Source organism: Maniola jurtina, chromosome 15, assembly GCF_905333055.1.
Source record: "Maniola jurtina chromosome 15, ilManJurt1.1, whole genome shotgun sequence".
In the NCBI taxonomy this organism is placed as follows: domain Eukaryota; kingdom Metazoa; phylum Arthropoda; class Insecta; order Lepidoptera; family Nymphalidae; genus Maniola; species Maniola jurtina.
In genome coordinates this window covers 7506729-7521268 of record NC_060043.1, presented here as the reverse complement: position 1 = coordinate 7521268, position 14540 = coordinate 7506729, and the positions used below count along the sequence as shown (strand labels likewise).

The 14540-nt window shown below is 35.5% G+C and overlaps 2 protein-coding genes across 5 annotated transcripts in view; one reads left to right on the top strand and one right to left on the bottom strand.

Annotated features, from left to right (window-relative positions):
- Positions 1 to 462: 462 nt before the first annotated feature.
- LOC123872574 (cationic amino acid transporter 4) overlaps positions 463 to 14540 on the top strand; it is a 33983-nt gene continuing 19905 nt past the window's right edge. Inside the window, exons 1-7 of the mRNA XM_045916910.1 lie at positions 463 to 630; positions 825 to 971; positions 1422 to 1670; positions 1759 to 2735; positions 2808 to 3024; positions 3098 to 3259; positions 3780 to 4086. Coding sequence (XP_045772866.1) covers positions 492 to 630; positions 825 to 971; positions 1422 to 1670; positions 1759 to 2735; positions 2808 to 3024; positions 3098 to 3259; positions 3780 to 3994 — 2106 coding nt within the window. The 5' untranslated portion in view covers positions 463 to 491 and the 3' untranslated portion in view covers positions 3995 to 4086. The remainder of the gene's footprint in view (positions 631 to 824; positions 972 to 1421; positions 1671 to 1758; positions 2736 to 2807; positions 3025 to 3097; positions 3260 to 3779; positions 4087 to 14540) is intronic.
- On the bottom strand, positions 5976 to 13481 carry LOC123872579 (acetyl-coenzyme A transporter 1). Of its 4 annotated transcripts, none has more exons than XM_045916922.1 (9): positions 13438 to 13481; positions 13240 to 13400; positions 12894 to 13121; positions 12446 to 12735; positions 11622 to 11979; positions 10804 to 10923; positions 10363 to 10545; positions 9462 to 9683; positions 5976 to 8500 (listed from the first exon to the last, which is right to left on the bottom strand). In XM_045916922.1, exons 3-9 carry the CDS (start codon positions 13101 to 13103, stop codon positions 8333 to 8335), a joined length of 1551 nt encoding a protein of 516 aa, XP_045772878.1. In that variant the 5' UTR covers positions 13104 to 13121; positions 13240 to 13400; positions 13438 to 13481; the 3' UTR covers positions 5976 to 8332. The 4 variants fall into 4 exon arrangements, with proteins under 4 accessions (XP_045772878.1, XP_045772879.1, XP_045772880.1 ...); XM_045916923.1 differs by having other exon boundaries at positions 13302 to 13400; positions 13438 to 13471; XM_045916924.1 differs by having other exon boundaries at positions 13306 to 13400; positions 13438 to 13471.

Below are 14540 nucleotides of genomic sequence, written 5' to 3'. Positions count from 1 at the left end.
ACGAACGACGACGCGACGTTTACTAATTACTTTGAGGCAAAATAGTACCGCTCGGTATAAATTAGTTTGCTGTGACTACTTTTATAATAAAGGTCTTTAGTAGACCAATAATTGAGCGGTCTAGATAAGTACATCCATACAAGCAACTGGTCAAGTGTGTATTAGAAAATACAATATTGGTATATTTATATTGGGTATCATAGTCAAAATTTTGGCGGTCATTATTTTGTCGATCCGTTTGTCCGGGCTAATCTGCGAAACAGCTGAATCGATTTTGATGGGAGTTTCGCAAGCTAGTAGATGGGCCATCTGGACGATTTATTATCTCGGAGAAAGAAATGGTTTCTGTGATTTTTAAAAATCTAAATCCACAAGACGAAGTCGCAACTAAAGCTAGTTCAGTTCATAACACCTGAGTTTGCCATGCATGCCAATGGTCATTTAAATGTAAAATCATTTGGTAATGAAAAAGTCCCTGAAGTATTTTCAGAATGCATTACCCACATACAACGTTGGTAAATAATGTTTTCATCATCCCTGAAAAATCGATCGGATGCGCGCGCCGACTTTTCCAGCACGGTCTATCTCTGGGACATTGCAAATATCGCCAGCTGGTCACATATATAAGAGGTAATTCGTTTCAAGATAATACAACTTAATTAATACTTATCTAATACTCGGTTATAATATTAAGTGCTTGGTATTTTGCAGCGATCGTGTTTAAATTATGAAATTTCTTTTTCACCGTAAAAGTGATCTAAAGTCCCAATTTAGGTAGGTACCTAGTGACGATTGTGACTTAAAATACATGTAATTTCTTACAGCCATCATGCCGGGCGCCAGGCATAAAATCCTTGGGCATGTCCTCTCAGGATTTTGCCACAAAATGAACAGACGTAAGCCCATTTATGGAGATTCCTTGGACACTCCGCTCAACCGCTGCCTTACTACTTTTGATATAACTTTACTTGGTAAGTCAATATGTAAAATTATTACCTATGTGATTCAGTAAAACTGGAAATGCTTTGTATTATGTAGGTCTACTTACCTACCTCGTATAAAGTTATTGAACAAATTGTAAAAATTATTGCTGGAATTTGGGACTTCATACAATTTATTTTTGAATTTAATTGTGCTAAGTAGATGATACCCGCCTGTGAGATCGTCCTCGTTTTAAGATTTTAAAAACCGGGAACTTTTTTGTTTCTCCGGGATAAAAAGTAGCTAGGTATGTCACTCTCCAGGTTTTTACCCATGCAGAAAATCACGTCGTGCGACGTGATTAAAGGACAAACCAGCAAAGAAACACCTTATCATTTATACCTAGTTACTACAAAAAAATCGCTAAAAATCAAACTTAAAGAATACTCCGCCTATCTATCCCCAATTTATTATGATTTTCATGAGCAGGATATTTTCAGGTGTGGGCCATATGGTCGGAGCTGGTATTTACGTCCTTACGGGAACTGTGGCACACAGTATGGCTGGTCCAGCGACTGCTCTCAGTTTCTTACTTGCCGGAATCACATCTACTCTAGCTGCATTGTGTTATGCTGAATTCGGTACAAGAATACCCAGGGCCGGGAGTGCATATGCATACACATACGTCAGTATTGGAGAGTTTTGGGCCTTTATAATTGGGTGGAATATCGTACTGGAATATATGATCGGTAAGGTTATTTTTATCCTTGGAAATGGACCTTAAAAAGAAAATGGAATATGTTTTTCTAATAACATTAGGGTAAATTTTAATTCCAGGTGCGGCTTCGGTTGCAAGAGCATGGTCAGGATATTTAGACGCAATGTTAGACGGCGCAATTAGCAATGCTACAATATCTGTTACTGGGGAGCTACACGAAACTCTTCTCAGTAAATACCCTGACGTTTTAGCGTTTCTTATATGCATTGTGGCATCTTTAATCCTAGCCGTGGGTGTTAAGACTTCCGCCTATATCAATAACGGGCTTACAATTCTAAATCTTACGGTAATCTCCCTAGTAATTTTCTTAGGTTTTTATTATGCTGACATTAGTAACTGGTCCGAAAAGAATGGTGGTTTTATGCCTTATGGTTTTAGCGGCGTATTAGCTGGTGCAGCTACATGTTTTTATGCCTTCGTCGGTTTTGACAGTATATCTGCGTCAAGTGAGGAAGCGAAGGATCCTTCACGCTCCATTCCAATCGCAACTATTTTATCAATGGCCATGGTAGCTTTCGGTTACATTCTTGTAGCGATAGCTTTGACTTTAATGGTACCTTATAAAAGTATAAACCCTGAAGCTGCTTTACCGGCTGCCTTGGGCGCGGTGCACGCAGACTGGGCTAAATACGCAGTTGCCGTCGGTGCCGTGTGTGGGATGACCACAACTCTGTTAGGATCCTTATTCTCACTGCCTCGTTGTTTGTATGCTATGTCAGCTGATGGTCTCTTGTTCGGTTTCCTAAGTGATATTAGCAACAAGTCTCAAATACCTATATCCAATCTGATTATATCTGGGTTCTCATCAGCTTTGATAGCTCTTTTATTCGATTTGGAAAAGCTCGTGGAATTTATGTCAATCGGAACATTATTGGCTTATACGATTGTAAGTGCTGCTGTGATTATTTTGCGGTATCGTCCAGCACCACCAGAAGAAAAGGGCTTCGGTCCTCCTCAGCTGGATTCACCTATTGATAGAGAGGATAGTTCTGCGACTGGGACCCCCGGAACTGATGCCGGATCTTCTTCTTCAGAGGTAATAATTTACTTGAACTTTTTAGAGCTAGAATTTTTGTGAAGAAATGCCTAGTTTAATACTGTTTTACAGATGTTTGAAGCCCTCACCGTTGGTAGATTACGTCCGCAGTACGCATGGTTGGAGCCGCTGGCTGGTGGCCGAGCACCTGGCAGCGCTGTATCCAGCTGTGTTTACACGTTCACAGCTGCAGCCGCTGCGTTATGCGCACACAACCACTTCTTGGCGGAGCCTGCTGGTCTCTGGGCGCTGTTGCCTGACTTTGTGCTGACTTTCATTATTATTGCTTGTAAGTATCAACTCCACAACTATGAGCTCAAATCACAGGTATAAGTCATTCTAAATTATTATATCTTTGCTAGGTTTGGTAATAATATGGGCTCATCAGCAAAGTCCGTTGCGTTTGCCGTTCCGAGTGCCGTGGGTACCATTTCTGCCGGCCGCTAGCGTCATGCTCAACGTGGAGCTGATGGTCAATCTCAACGCGCTCACTTGGGCGAGATTCGCTATTTGGATGACTCTTGGTAAGTATATATTTGCCATTATTGTAGATTTAGCGAAGTTGTTTAGCCAGTAAAAAATGTTGTTTGTTGGTGATCATTATTCACTAGTAGGTAAGCTCAACATAAAAAGCCTGGTCGCCTTGGAAGAGGTACATGGTTCGAAAAGTTTAAGAGAACTATTTTATGGAGACTGAAGAGTCAGCAGTCTAATCGTCAGCCGCGGTTATTCACCCGAAAGATTTCATATTATGGCTCTCCATAAAATGTTGGGAACCGGTGCATAACCGTAATTTTTAAGTAAATACTTGAATTGACAGTCATTAATTTTAGTTGCCAAGCTAAACTACTATCAGAATCATTCAGGTATATTTCTAATTAATTAGTACGTAGGTACCTACTGCTGTAGATACTCGTATGTCTCTTGTAGGGATTTTCACAATCCATCGTCCTGTACCTCTTGTATTGCTAACTATTATTATTAAAAAAATATATAGGCTGTATGCTTGGTTTAAATTTATAACGTACCTATCCCGTATTTCAGGGTTTCTGCTGTACTTCCTGTACGGGATCCACCATAGCAAATTAGGCGAGGGAGTGGCCGGCTTGCTCTCCCGCTCGGGCAGTGGCACGGCCCACAGTTGGGGTGCAGTGGACAAGACCAGCTCGCTCGCGAGGCGCGTGGGCCGCCTGGGCCGCGGCAGCAAGAGCGATGACCGCAAACCCATCATATGCGACGACGAACTCGCCCGTCCTTGATTTTAAATGACCGGTAAAATTTCTCGACTTTAAACTATTTCAAGCTAGATAATGCCCGCGACTTCGTCCGCGTGGATTTAGGCTTTTATGAACCCCTTGGGAACTATTTATAATTTTTACAATAGTGTTTTTCCAACACTTCAAGAAAAATAATTTTAAATACAGATCAAAAATTGCGAAACCAGCCGGATTCAAACATGTATCTTTCTGAGTATCGCGCTCGAAGCGCCTTTAGGCTACGGGTCACATACTGCCAAGTGCCGACATTTGTATGTATTTTCATTCTGTAGCGACACGTTGCAGTCGAAATTACTTTCAAATGCGCTATTTTTGATATGTATTTAAAATTATTTAGAAATTAATTACCTTGGGAACTCTTACATTTTCCCGCATAAACAGTAGGTCTGTGTCCGACTGCAGGATGTCAGCTATTTCTGTACCAAGTTGATGATACTCGTAACTTACGACCACGTGGATTTAATACTTTCAAAATCCCGTGGAAATATTTTGTTTTTTGGCGATAAAAAGTAGCCTGTCTTTCCCGCGGATGTAACCAAATGTCGTCATAATCCGTGAAAGTGAAAAGTTAGTCGACAGACGTACAGATACATTTTTGCATTTATAATATTGAAAGTATGGATTTAAAAGTAGGTATTTGATTATTGAGTTTTCGAGTAAATAGGTACTACATAATATTATGAAGATATAAAAAATGTTATGGCGCAATTAAACGCACTCTTAGAGAAAGATTTTTATGTAATAATTAATCGGTAATGGAAAATGAATGAAAATAAAGATATGTTATTTATAGTGGAGTAGAAACTCATCTTATTTTAGTACAAAAAAAAGGGCTATGAATTCTAATCTAATCATAAATTAACTATTATTAGTTATTTGATTTAGCTAAATATTTGAAGTCTTATTAAATTCCTTTTGTTAATTAAATCAAAAAACATTGTTTTGCTCAGAATAATAACTCTAAATAGCATTAATTATGTGAATTTTCTATTATAGAATGTATAAATTGAGTAACTATCCACATTCCACAGGTATAGTATTCAGCAACAAAATTAAAACTATGTGCTTTACGTAAGCATAAATTATCATTATAAACATAAATTGACAGCAAAACCAGTGATAAAACCAAATATTTATAAAATGAATAATTATTGTAAACTAAAACTAGCTGGAACCAGGTACCCATTATAAAATAAGTAGAATCATTACTTACACATTGTTCTCTGCAAAAATGGAAAAACTTCAATTATATGAAGAAGGCACAGCTTGTAACAAATTGTGATATTGATTTTATTTGGGAGGATGTGTTGACTAAAAAGTGAAGGATAGAACAAAAACACATATTTTTAAGGTTTTGATCCAACTTTATAGCTATTTTTATATGGGTATATTTTTATTGAAATATGGCCGGCCACAATCTCATTTTTTTTAAAGTGCCTCCTAAGTTGTTTTTTTTAAGTTAAATTAGGGTAGGTACTTAAATTTAATTAAGGTTTATTTTAATAGCACTTGAGTGTCAAAAGCGTACATTTGAATGTACCTAAGTACATAGTGAACATATAGGTCAACCTAATCCTAAACAAAGGACGTTAGATGAGTAATAATTCATATTTATTTTAGCATGTAATAAATAAAAACCGCCAGTAACGTTTGAATTTTAGTTTATTTCAACAAAATCGTATATGCACTGTATGTTGACAGTCCATAAAATACTAGTCATATAATATTATCAACATGGATACTTATTCCACAATTTTTCTTAAAATTTAAGACAATAATAATACAAATTACATGGTAAATAATTAAACAAAATATTTATTACACTCATTGATGTTATAGCGAATTGACAAGAACTTATTGCTTAGGTGTTAGTTATTTTTGCAAAAATGTATGTAAGCGCACAAAAACTAAAGTGCTTGTGGGGCACGCACATTTTTTCATTAACAGGCTATTATTATTTTTATTTTATGTTAAATGTAAGACTACTACTAGTTTCACTCGATGGGCTAAGATTTTTTCATCACTTTTTCTGTACATAATTTAAATAAATAGAATTTTTCTTGATTATTTCATGTTTATAAGGAAAACCAACTCCTAATACTAGTTTTGAATTAATGTTCTGTTTTGATATATCACTTAGGTACATAAATGTTATTTCAAGCCAGATTAAATAATATGTGGCATGCTTACAATTTTGAAATATTTTTTTAAGTAACATGTAGCTTTAATTATGTTAAATAAAAATATTAGGTAGTATGTATATCTATTAATATCCTTATATATTATTATGATTTGAAATAATTTTGTTTTTACTAATAAATACATAATATAAAATATGTATATACGTATTTATACAATTATTCTCTCCCTAATTGTTTAAACAACTGAGCATTTACATTAAATTATTATAGGAATGTTGTCTTATATGAATTCTGGTTTATGTTTATCCTATATCGATTAATTTTACCAATCGCATAAAAATGTTGTCAAATTTATTGTTATACCTATAAGTGTAAACTGTATAATATTTTAAGAAAATGTTGACGTGTATATAAAGAAATTACAGAAAATTGGTTTTTTATTCCCTGTATGAATATATTGACCACAATCAGATAATAACAAAATCATTACCTACTTAAATACAAATAAAAGGGACATATTTTGTACTTTTAAATAGAGATAGGAATAGTATCATTAAATGATAAAATTATAATCTATAATGAACTTAAACTTATTTAACTATCACAATGTCATTTGCCTAGATTCTGAATTTTTTTCAGGTTTTCACTCACAAAAGTTACACCTGAGAATGAGGGATTTTATCCTTAAAGTGGATTTAAATGAATGAATAAAAAAAAACCGACTTCAATACCCACAAACACTAAAAAATAAAAAACAATTTAATTTATTACTAAATATATTATGTATACAAGAGTTAATTTAGTTCTGAAATAACATTTTTTTTGAGTCGGTGCCAATTTGCTCCACCATTTTGAAGTTGTTTAAAAATTAGTGTACCTAATACGGCCCAATACAGAAACGTTTGTGTATTCGGCTATCACTCTTATAACATAGGTATTTGAAATTATAACATATTATACTTATTTCAAATATTTTTTAAATCATCATCTCGTCTCATCAAGGATAAGTAGGTACGTGATAGAAAATCGATCTCCGTACCATTCTTTTGAATAGAATATATTTCTATTCAAATAAACTTTTACACAATGTGCTTTTGAATAGTCAAAATAATTTATTAATACATATATATTATGTAGGTACATAATGTACACATTATATTAGTTATAATGTAAATTAATTATGGAATGAATCACAGGATTACTAGAATGATAAATGTCAAAAATTATGTGAAAGCATCACAATTTGTGCCCTTTCAAAACAATGATTTAATGTAAGTCTTCCTCTTAACCCAATCCAAATCACAGGCCAGAATAGGCCCGCATTTGTCCATCAGCTATGATAGTGCTGTTGAAAATTTTTAATGATCATAAGATGAATTATTTAACTATCATAATATTATTATAATACAAAGATCTTATAAAACTCCAGATAGACATAGCCCGTACATTCGTATTTTAAATAGTGAAGACACAATTCGTACGCTTTGTGTGACACCCAGCGTATAGCGGCTCAGACTACATAGATACTGATGAAATGTCGCATCTTTGAGTAAAACGACATCTACGACCATGCTTCAAAATATAGTGGCCCGTTACCAGTCTATAGAAGTTGGTATATCAATGGATTGATAGTAAGTATAATAAATTATAACAGTGTAAATGGTAGCTATGTACCATACGTTGATTTTAAATTATAGATATTTCTATTTTCGAACTATTGCATGGATCTTGAGAGCTCCTACTTCACCTCTCCAATACCGCAGTCTCGTTTGACCACGACCTAAGAAAATAAGTCGAAATACCGATAATTTAAAATCATGGAACAATCGTCGTACGTACCCGCTATTTACACCATATTTTGGCTAATTCTATTGCACAGAATCCTTAAACTAAATTAAAATGACAAGTCTTAGTCTATTGCTATTCCTTACACAATGCTTCATGCAGAAAGGGATAGATTTAGACCAGTCAATTTACCACTGCTTGCTTTTAATTGATTTTACATACATTGGTATGTATCTATGTTTGTATGTAATTTATGATTATTGTAAGTAAAAATTGCTAGCGAATTTCATGAATAAAAAAAAACAGTTTAGGGATTGTGTACAATAGAATTGGTACCATTGTGTCGGTAAACCACAAAATTAGCCTAGCATGATTAATATAATAGTGTTCAGTCTTATCTGTTGCGGCCTATCTGCCAGGCGGAGGCCGGCAGCCGCTGCAGCCGGCGGATGGTGGGGCGGCCCCACTGCAGCCACGCGAAGCCCGCCACGAGGCAAAGGACCACTTCTATATAAAATCCGTCGATCGTTATATTGCATGTGCCTCCACTCTCTTTACAAACCTAAAACAATAATTTCAAATCAGTTCAGAAATCTCGTTCGTATGGGGTATGGGGGTAGCCCTCGGCAACCTGGGCGGTCTACTAATCGAGTGAAGACTTCGGCGGGGAGAGGCAACGCATGTACAACAGACTGAAACGTTTAAGTGCGGAAATCAGCCCAGAGAGAAGGGGTATGTGGTTTGATGAATGAACGAATGAAATATGCTTTATTGGACACCGAAAAAGAAATGCGAACAATAAAATAAATACAAAAAAAAACCGGTCAAGTGCGAGTCCGACTCGCACATGAAGGGTTCCGCACCATCATACAAGAATAATCTCAAACCAGTATAGTAATTTGCAAGTTAATGCCGGACAGCGCCATCTGGACGTGATATAGTAAACTAATTATTTTGAGATCTTTATTTTTAATCCCCGACCCAAAAAGTAAAACAAAAGTATCTATAACTATCTATCTAGATTTAGGTTTATAACTCGTTTAATTTTATCAACCCCCGACCCAAAACGAGGGGTGTTATAAGTTTGATGTGTGTATCTGTGTACCTGTCTGTGGCATCATAGCTCCTAAACGAATGGACCAATTTTAATTTAGTTTTTTGTTTGAAAGGTGGCGTGATCGAGAGTGTTCTTAGCTATAATCGAAGGAAATCGGTTCAGCTGTTTGAATGTTATTCTAGTTTTCTTATAGAGGTTTTTGTGTCAGGGGTTTTTTAAATTTTGAGTTATTTGTGATGGTATCATAAATTCACTTTTTTCGGATTTCTCCTATACTTGTGCTATATAAAATTGCTAACTGCCAAATTTCATGATCATAGGTCAAAGGGTACCATAGGGTACTTCCCTATAGGTTTCTTGACAGACATGACAGACAGACAGACGAACAAAGAAGTGATCCTATAAGGGTTGTTTTTTTTTTTTTGAGGTATGGAACCCTGAAAATAATGGCAAAAGAGAGACTTACGTCAGTTTCTAGCTGTGTGGCACACGTATTATCAGTCAACTCCGGCGCACTGCAAGTCTTGTAAGTCAAATGGTCGATGGCCCAGAGCGCGAGCGTGTTGGGCCAGTTAGTGCCCAGGTTTGACACGGTGTTGAGCAACGTCATGTAGGTGCCTCCCACGGCTGGGTCCGACACTTTCGCGAAGAAAGCCATCACCGCCACAAACATACAGTACAAGCAAGTCTGGAAATACGAAATTATAATATACATTTCAGAATATAACCCCGTATTGTATAGTAATTAATTTTAAGAATTCAGAATAATATACAATGGGAAATTTTTATTTTATGTAGCATGCCCTAAAAGTTAGTCTCTTTAAATTTAAAAAATTCATCACACTAATATTATAAAGGCGAAAGTTTGTATGTGTGTGTGTGTGTGTGTGTGTGTATGTTTGTTACTCCTTCACGCAAAAACTACTGGACGGATTTGGCTGAAATTTGGTATGAAGATAGATAATATCCTGGATTAGCACATAGGCTACTTTTTATCCCGGAAAATCAAAGAGTTCCCACGGGGTTTCGAAAAACCTAAAACCACGCGGGCGAAGTCGCGGGCATTGGCTAGTGTTCCATACATTTTTAGCAATATTAAAAAAAAAGATGCAGATACTCTAAATTTTGTTTAGAGAGAAACAAGAGAATCGCCGCCAATGTGCTATATCTTAATCCTAATCCTAATAATATTATAAATGTGAAAGTGTGGATGTTTGGATGTTTGTTATATTATTTAAAGACTGGAGTGTTAAAATCAAAGAGACTTCACAGAATTTTTAAACCTAAATCAGCTAGTTATAAATATAATCTAAATTCTGGTTTCATAACACAAATAAATCAAAATAAAATAAAACACAACAGCTCACCTGGTGGAAGACGTAAAGTAGCATAAGAATGAAGAGGTAAAAATAGGAGGGCCCTGAATCTCCTAATAAAGTTGGAGTTAAGGCCACAAGTGCAGCAGCCAGTGGACCAACTAAAAGCCTTAGTGGGAACGCGCGTAGCCACAATGATAGAGGTGCCGGGCCTGTTGTATGTTTCGCAAGGATCTGCAAGATTATTGTAATTAATGTTTAATACTTATATGTATATTATGCCAAATGTACAATAAATAATATTTCCATTATTTGCTTTTTACTGCAAACTTAGAATGAGACTTATGATTGAAAATAGATATTGTAAAACTTGTTCAATGAGTTAGTAAAAGAAGGAGTACAAATAAGATGCGGAATGGTTAAAATGAATTCTGAATAATTTTGTAAGTTTCCATTATAGATTTCCGAAATATTTAATGAAATAATACATACAATTGGCATGATGATTTGAACAGGCACCAAGGGGACAGCTAAAAGCGCCAAGTCTTCCCGTGGGACTCCAGCTTCCACAAGTTTTAAACCAGAAACTGCATCACTGGCACAGAAGCCAAGCTAAAATATAGAACAATAAAATTATACAATTAAACCAAAAGTACCACAGAATACTTAATAGTAGAAGGCTCGAGTACAAAGACAACTAAGTAAAGTGCAATTCAGCTAGTACAGCAATGCAGCCAGAAAAACAAATACCTCTTTTTCTGTAGAGTAAACTTGTCTGTCTCTCTTTTTTATAGGGCATATGTATGCTGCAACCGTCTAAGGGGGCGAGCCTGCTAGCACTTCTAATCTAGATATGCACAGTAGTCAGCAATTTTCATGGCCCTTCTGATTATAGCTGTCTCAGATTTCAGTATATAGAATGCAAAATTCATGTAACAACAAGCTCCATATGGACGCTTACTTAGTCAAGTCCATTTATTGGCCTGCTGAACTCACTGCTTGATTGAGACTGGGCATAAAAATTACTGCTATTTTGGGCTTTTGAAGTTGTTGACATGCCTCAGGAATCAGGATTGCAGATAAAAACATAAATAACTAGATGACACCCAGGATTTCATTCACATGGATTTAGGTTCTTTAAAGTCTCATGGGAGCTCTTTGATTTCCTAGGATAAAAAGTAGCCTATGCCCATTTCTAGAATGCAAGCCATCTCTGTACCGTTTCATCAAAATTGGTTAAAAGGATAGGCAGTGAAAAGGTAGGAAACAATATTCATATTTATAATAGTAGTATGGGTATAATATTGTACCTTAGCTGTAAAAAGCACCAAAGCCAGCGTCCGAACAGCTGGAAGCTTCACAATAGTGTAGAGTTGTTTGTATGCATTTACAATATCCTTCATCCCCTTCACTTGACTCTCATTTGAATGAACTGTATCATTTGCTTCATGCTTGAATATTGCAATTATAGTGGTAGTTACAATAAACACCCAGCCCCAGAATAAAAGGAAACTTGACAGTGTCACTAGGCCTGTGTCTTCAGGTACAGTCCTTAGGTATTTATTACAAAAATAGGGAGATTCTAAGGCTAAAAATAGCACATATCCTAGGAAAAATCCAGCTGTTTGACCCACTGTGTTGCATGTAGATGCATGTCCTACATTAGACCTGAAAGTTAATTGAATTCATTGCACAAAATTTATTTAATCACAAAATCTGTCAAGTTTTCATACACACTAGATGATGCCTGCGACTTCAACCCTGTGGATTTAAGTTTTTTAAATCTCATTTGAACTAAATCAAATCCCCAGGATAAAATGTAGCCTATGTGTTAATTCACAGTTTAAGCTATGTCTATTCTAAATTTCAGCCAAATCAGTTCAGTCATTGTGAAGGAGTAAGATCATCCAAACTTGCGCATCTAAGCTGAGATCTATAAAACTTATTTTAACTTTGTGCAGACTCAAGACACAGTTAAAACAAGAGAGCCATGGCTCTCACATAAACTAGTCTTCTTTTTACTCTAAATAAAAATCTAAGTAAATTCAAAGCCTGCTCTACATGATTCAGCTTTATAATTTAAAAACAATTAGTTATTTACATTAAACTTTTAGTTCAATAAAATCTATAGTACCTTTTCAACATAGTCAGTGCCCATCCGTCAACTGCAATGTCTTGTGTGGCAGCCAGGAAATTAAGCATCAGAAATGACACAGTAAGAATCATCATAGATGGAGGCTCACTCTCCGAGCCAAGCCAGCTTGACACACTATGAGACATGATAATCATGCCAATTCCAATCAAATATTGCACTGGAACAAGCCAAGTCTTCCGTCTACCAAATTCTGGCCAAAACATTGCATCTACTATAGGAGCCCATAGCAACTTCACACTGAATGGCCAATTCACAAAACTAAATTCAGCCTGCAAGCCAAAAAAATTGATTACTAACTTAATTAATATTATCTAATATAACCTAATTCAATATATTCTTTAGCTAGTCAAATATTCAATCTAGTTTTTTCTTAGCTTTTTTTAATTTAAATATGTATTTACTATGTTATGTCAAGTATTTTCTGTACCTGTTGTGTGTATGTTATGCCACGGTTCTGTAGCAACATTGGGATTGCACCTGCAAGCCCTAAAGGAATACCTTGGAGTGTATATAAAAATAATAATACTGCTATGTTAATTTCGTCCCCTTTAATATTACTTTGGCTGGCGTTTGATGGGTCTCCATTTTCTAGCAACTGCTCTTTATCAAGAGAACGTTTCCTTTTAGTCAGCGACATTATTGCGGCTTGTAGAGCCTGATAAAAATATTAAAAATTTATTGTTATGTTGTCCACATGAATTTAATTTGCAAATTAATCATGAATAACAGGTTAGTAAGTTACAAAATTGTAGAGTACTTTCAAGTGATATTACCTTAATTTTCGCTTTTTCTAGCAAGTTGATAGCAGTAAGATTGAAATGTAGAAGGGACTTACTTACTGTAAAAGTACACGTTTTAGTTATTCTTTAAAAATAATCGTTTATTATTTAATAAAATTAAAAAGCACCACAAACCACATTACACCACGTCAAACCTCCTCAATCCTATATGTTATTGGTCTGTGGTCAAACCACACGTCAACGTCAAACGACATTGGTCAATTGGTCACAGTCAGCACAGACGGAAACGTCAAACGTCATCGTCAAACCAAAAATCACTTGACTAGTACCTATATATGAGTATATTAGTGATCTGTGGATCACTACGTTTTACGCAAGTTTCGTCCAACGTCCCAAAGCACAGAACTAGAGTTACCTATCGCTAGTACAAGTATCGATGGACTATCACTAGTCTATCAATAGTTTAAGCAATACTACCTATCCATAGCGCAAAACAAACTTCAACAATACTTTTGTCAATGAAGGCAATACCACAGTAAGGGGCATGAGAATGGTTTGCCCGCGAAATTCAAATTTAATTTGGTTTTCCGCATTTTTTAAACTAATACGACAACGTAGACTTATGGCATTTTCAATTGCGACAATGGCAGTATCATCCTCACAGGTTTATATAAAAATCTTTACTTTAAAGGGCCCAGGTTAAGAAATTAGCTGTCTACGTTGTCGTAATAGTTTAAAAAATGCGAAAAACCAAATTAAATTTGAATTTCGCGGGCAGGCCCGTCACTTCCACCTTACTATAAATACTAGAAAAAAATATATACTATCGGTACCATAGAGATATTATATTAGTTATAATACGTCCATGATCGGTACCTATATAATTGGTTCTACTTTCGAATTCGACACTACCTATATATCGATAGTATTGCTCGTTTTGCACTATCCTCGGATTCCTGGTCTATGTGGTCTATGCCTACTATCGCTAAATTGTACAGTCAAGGATCTTTTGGCATTTGGATGACATTGACAGCGGGCTTGATTGGCATAAAGGCTGCCAGCAAATAAAATCTTCTCATGTTTAGGGAATATCTTGATAATATTACTGTTGAAAATCGAGTAAGTTTTATCTAATTTTAACTACAAGAGAAATAAGAAAAGCCGTTCCTGTTTGTACATCGAAAAATAATTATAAAAACCATTGATAGGCCAGGGACTTGAAACCTATCATTTTGCTTGTTTAAATACTATTTTTAATATTATATATAATATATTTACCTATTGGTAAATGTAGCTATAAGATACAGACACATTCATGCTGTATTTATTATCAG

Bases quoted from the DNA above. Each gene is read 5' to 3' on its own strand.
- LOC123872579 (XM_045916922.1), bottom strand. From the start codon at position 13,103: ATGTCGCTGACTAAAAGGAAACGTTCTCTTGATAAAGAGCAGTTGCTA. The intron at 12,736-12,893 runs GTACAGAAAATA...TTTGGCTTGCAG, and splicing joins GCATAACATACACACAACAG to GCTGAATTTAGTTTTGTGAA. The intron at 10,924-11,621 runs GTACAATATTAT...TCTATATTTTAG, and splicing joins TGGTGCTTTTTACAGCTAAG to CTTGGCTTCTGTGCCAGTGA.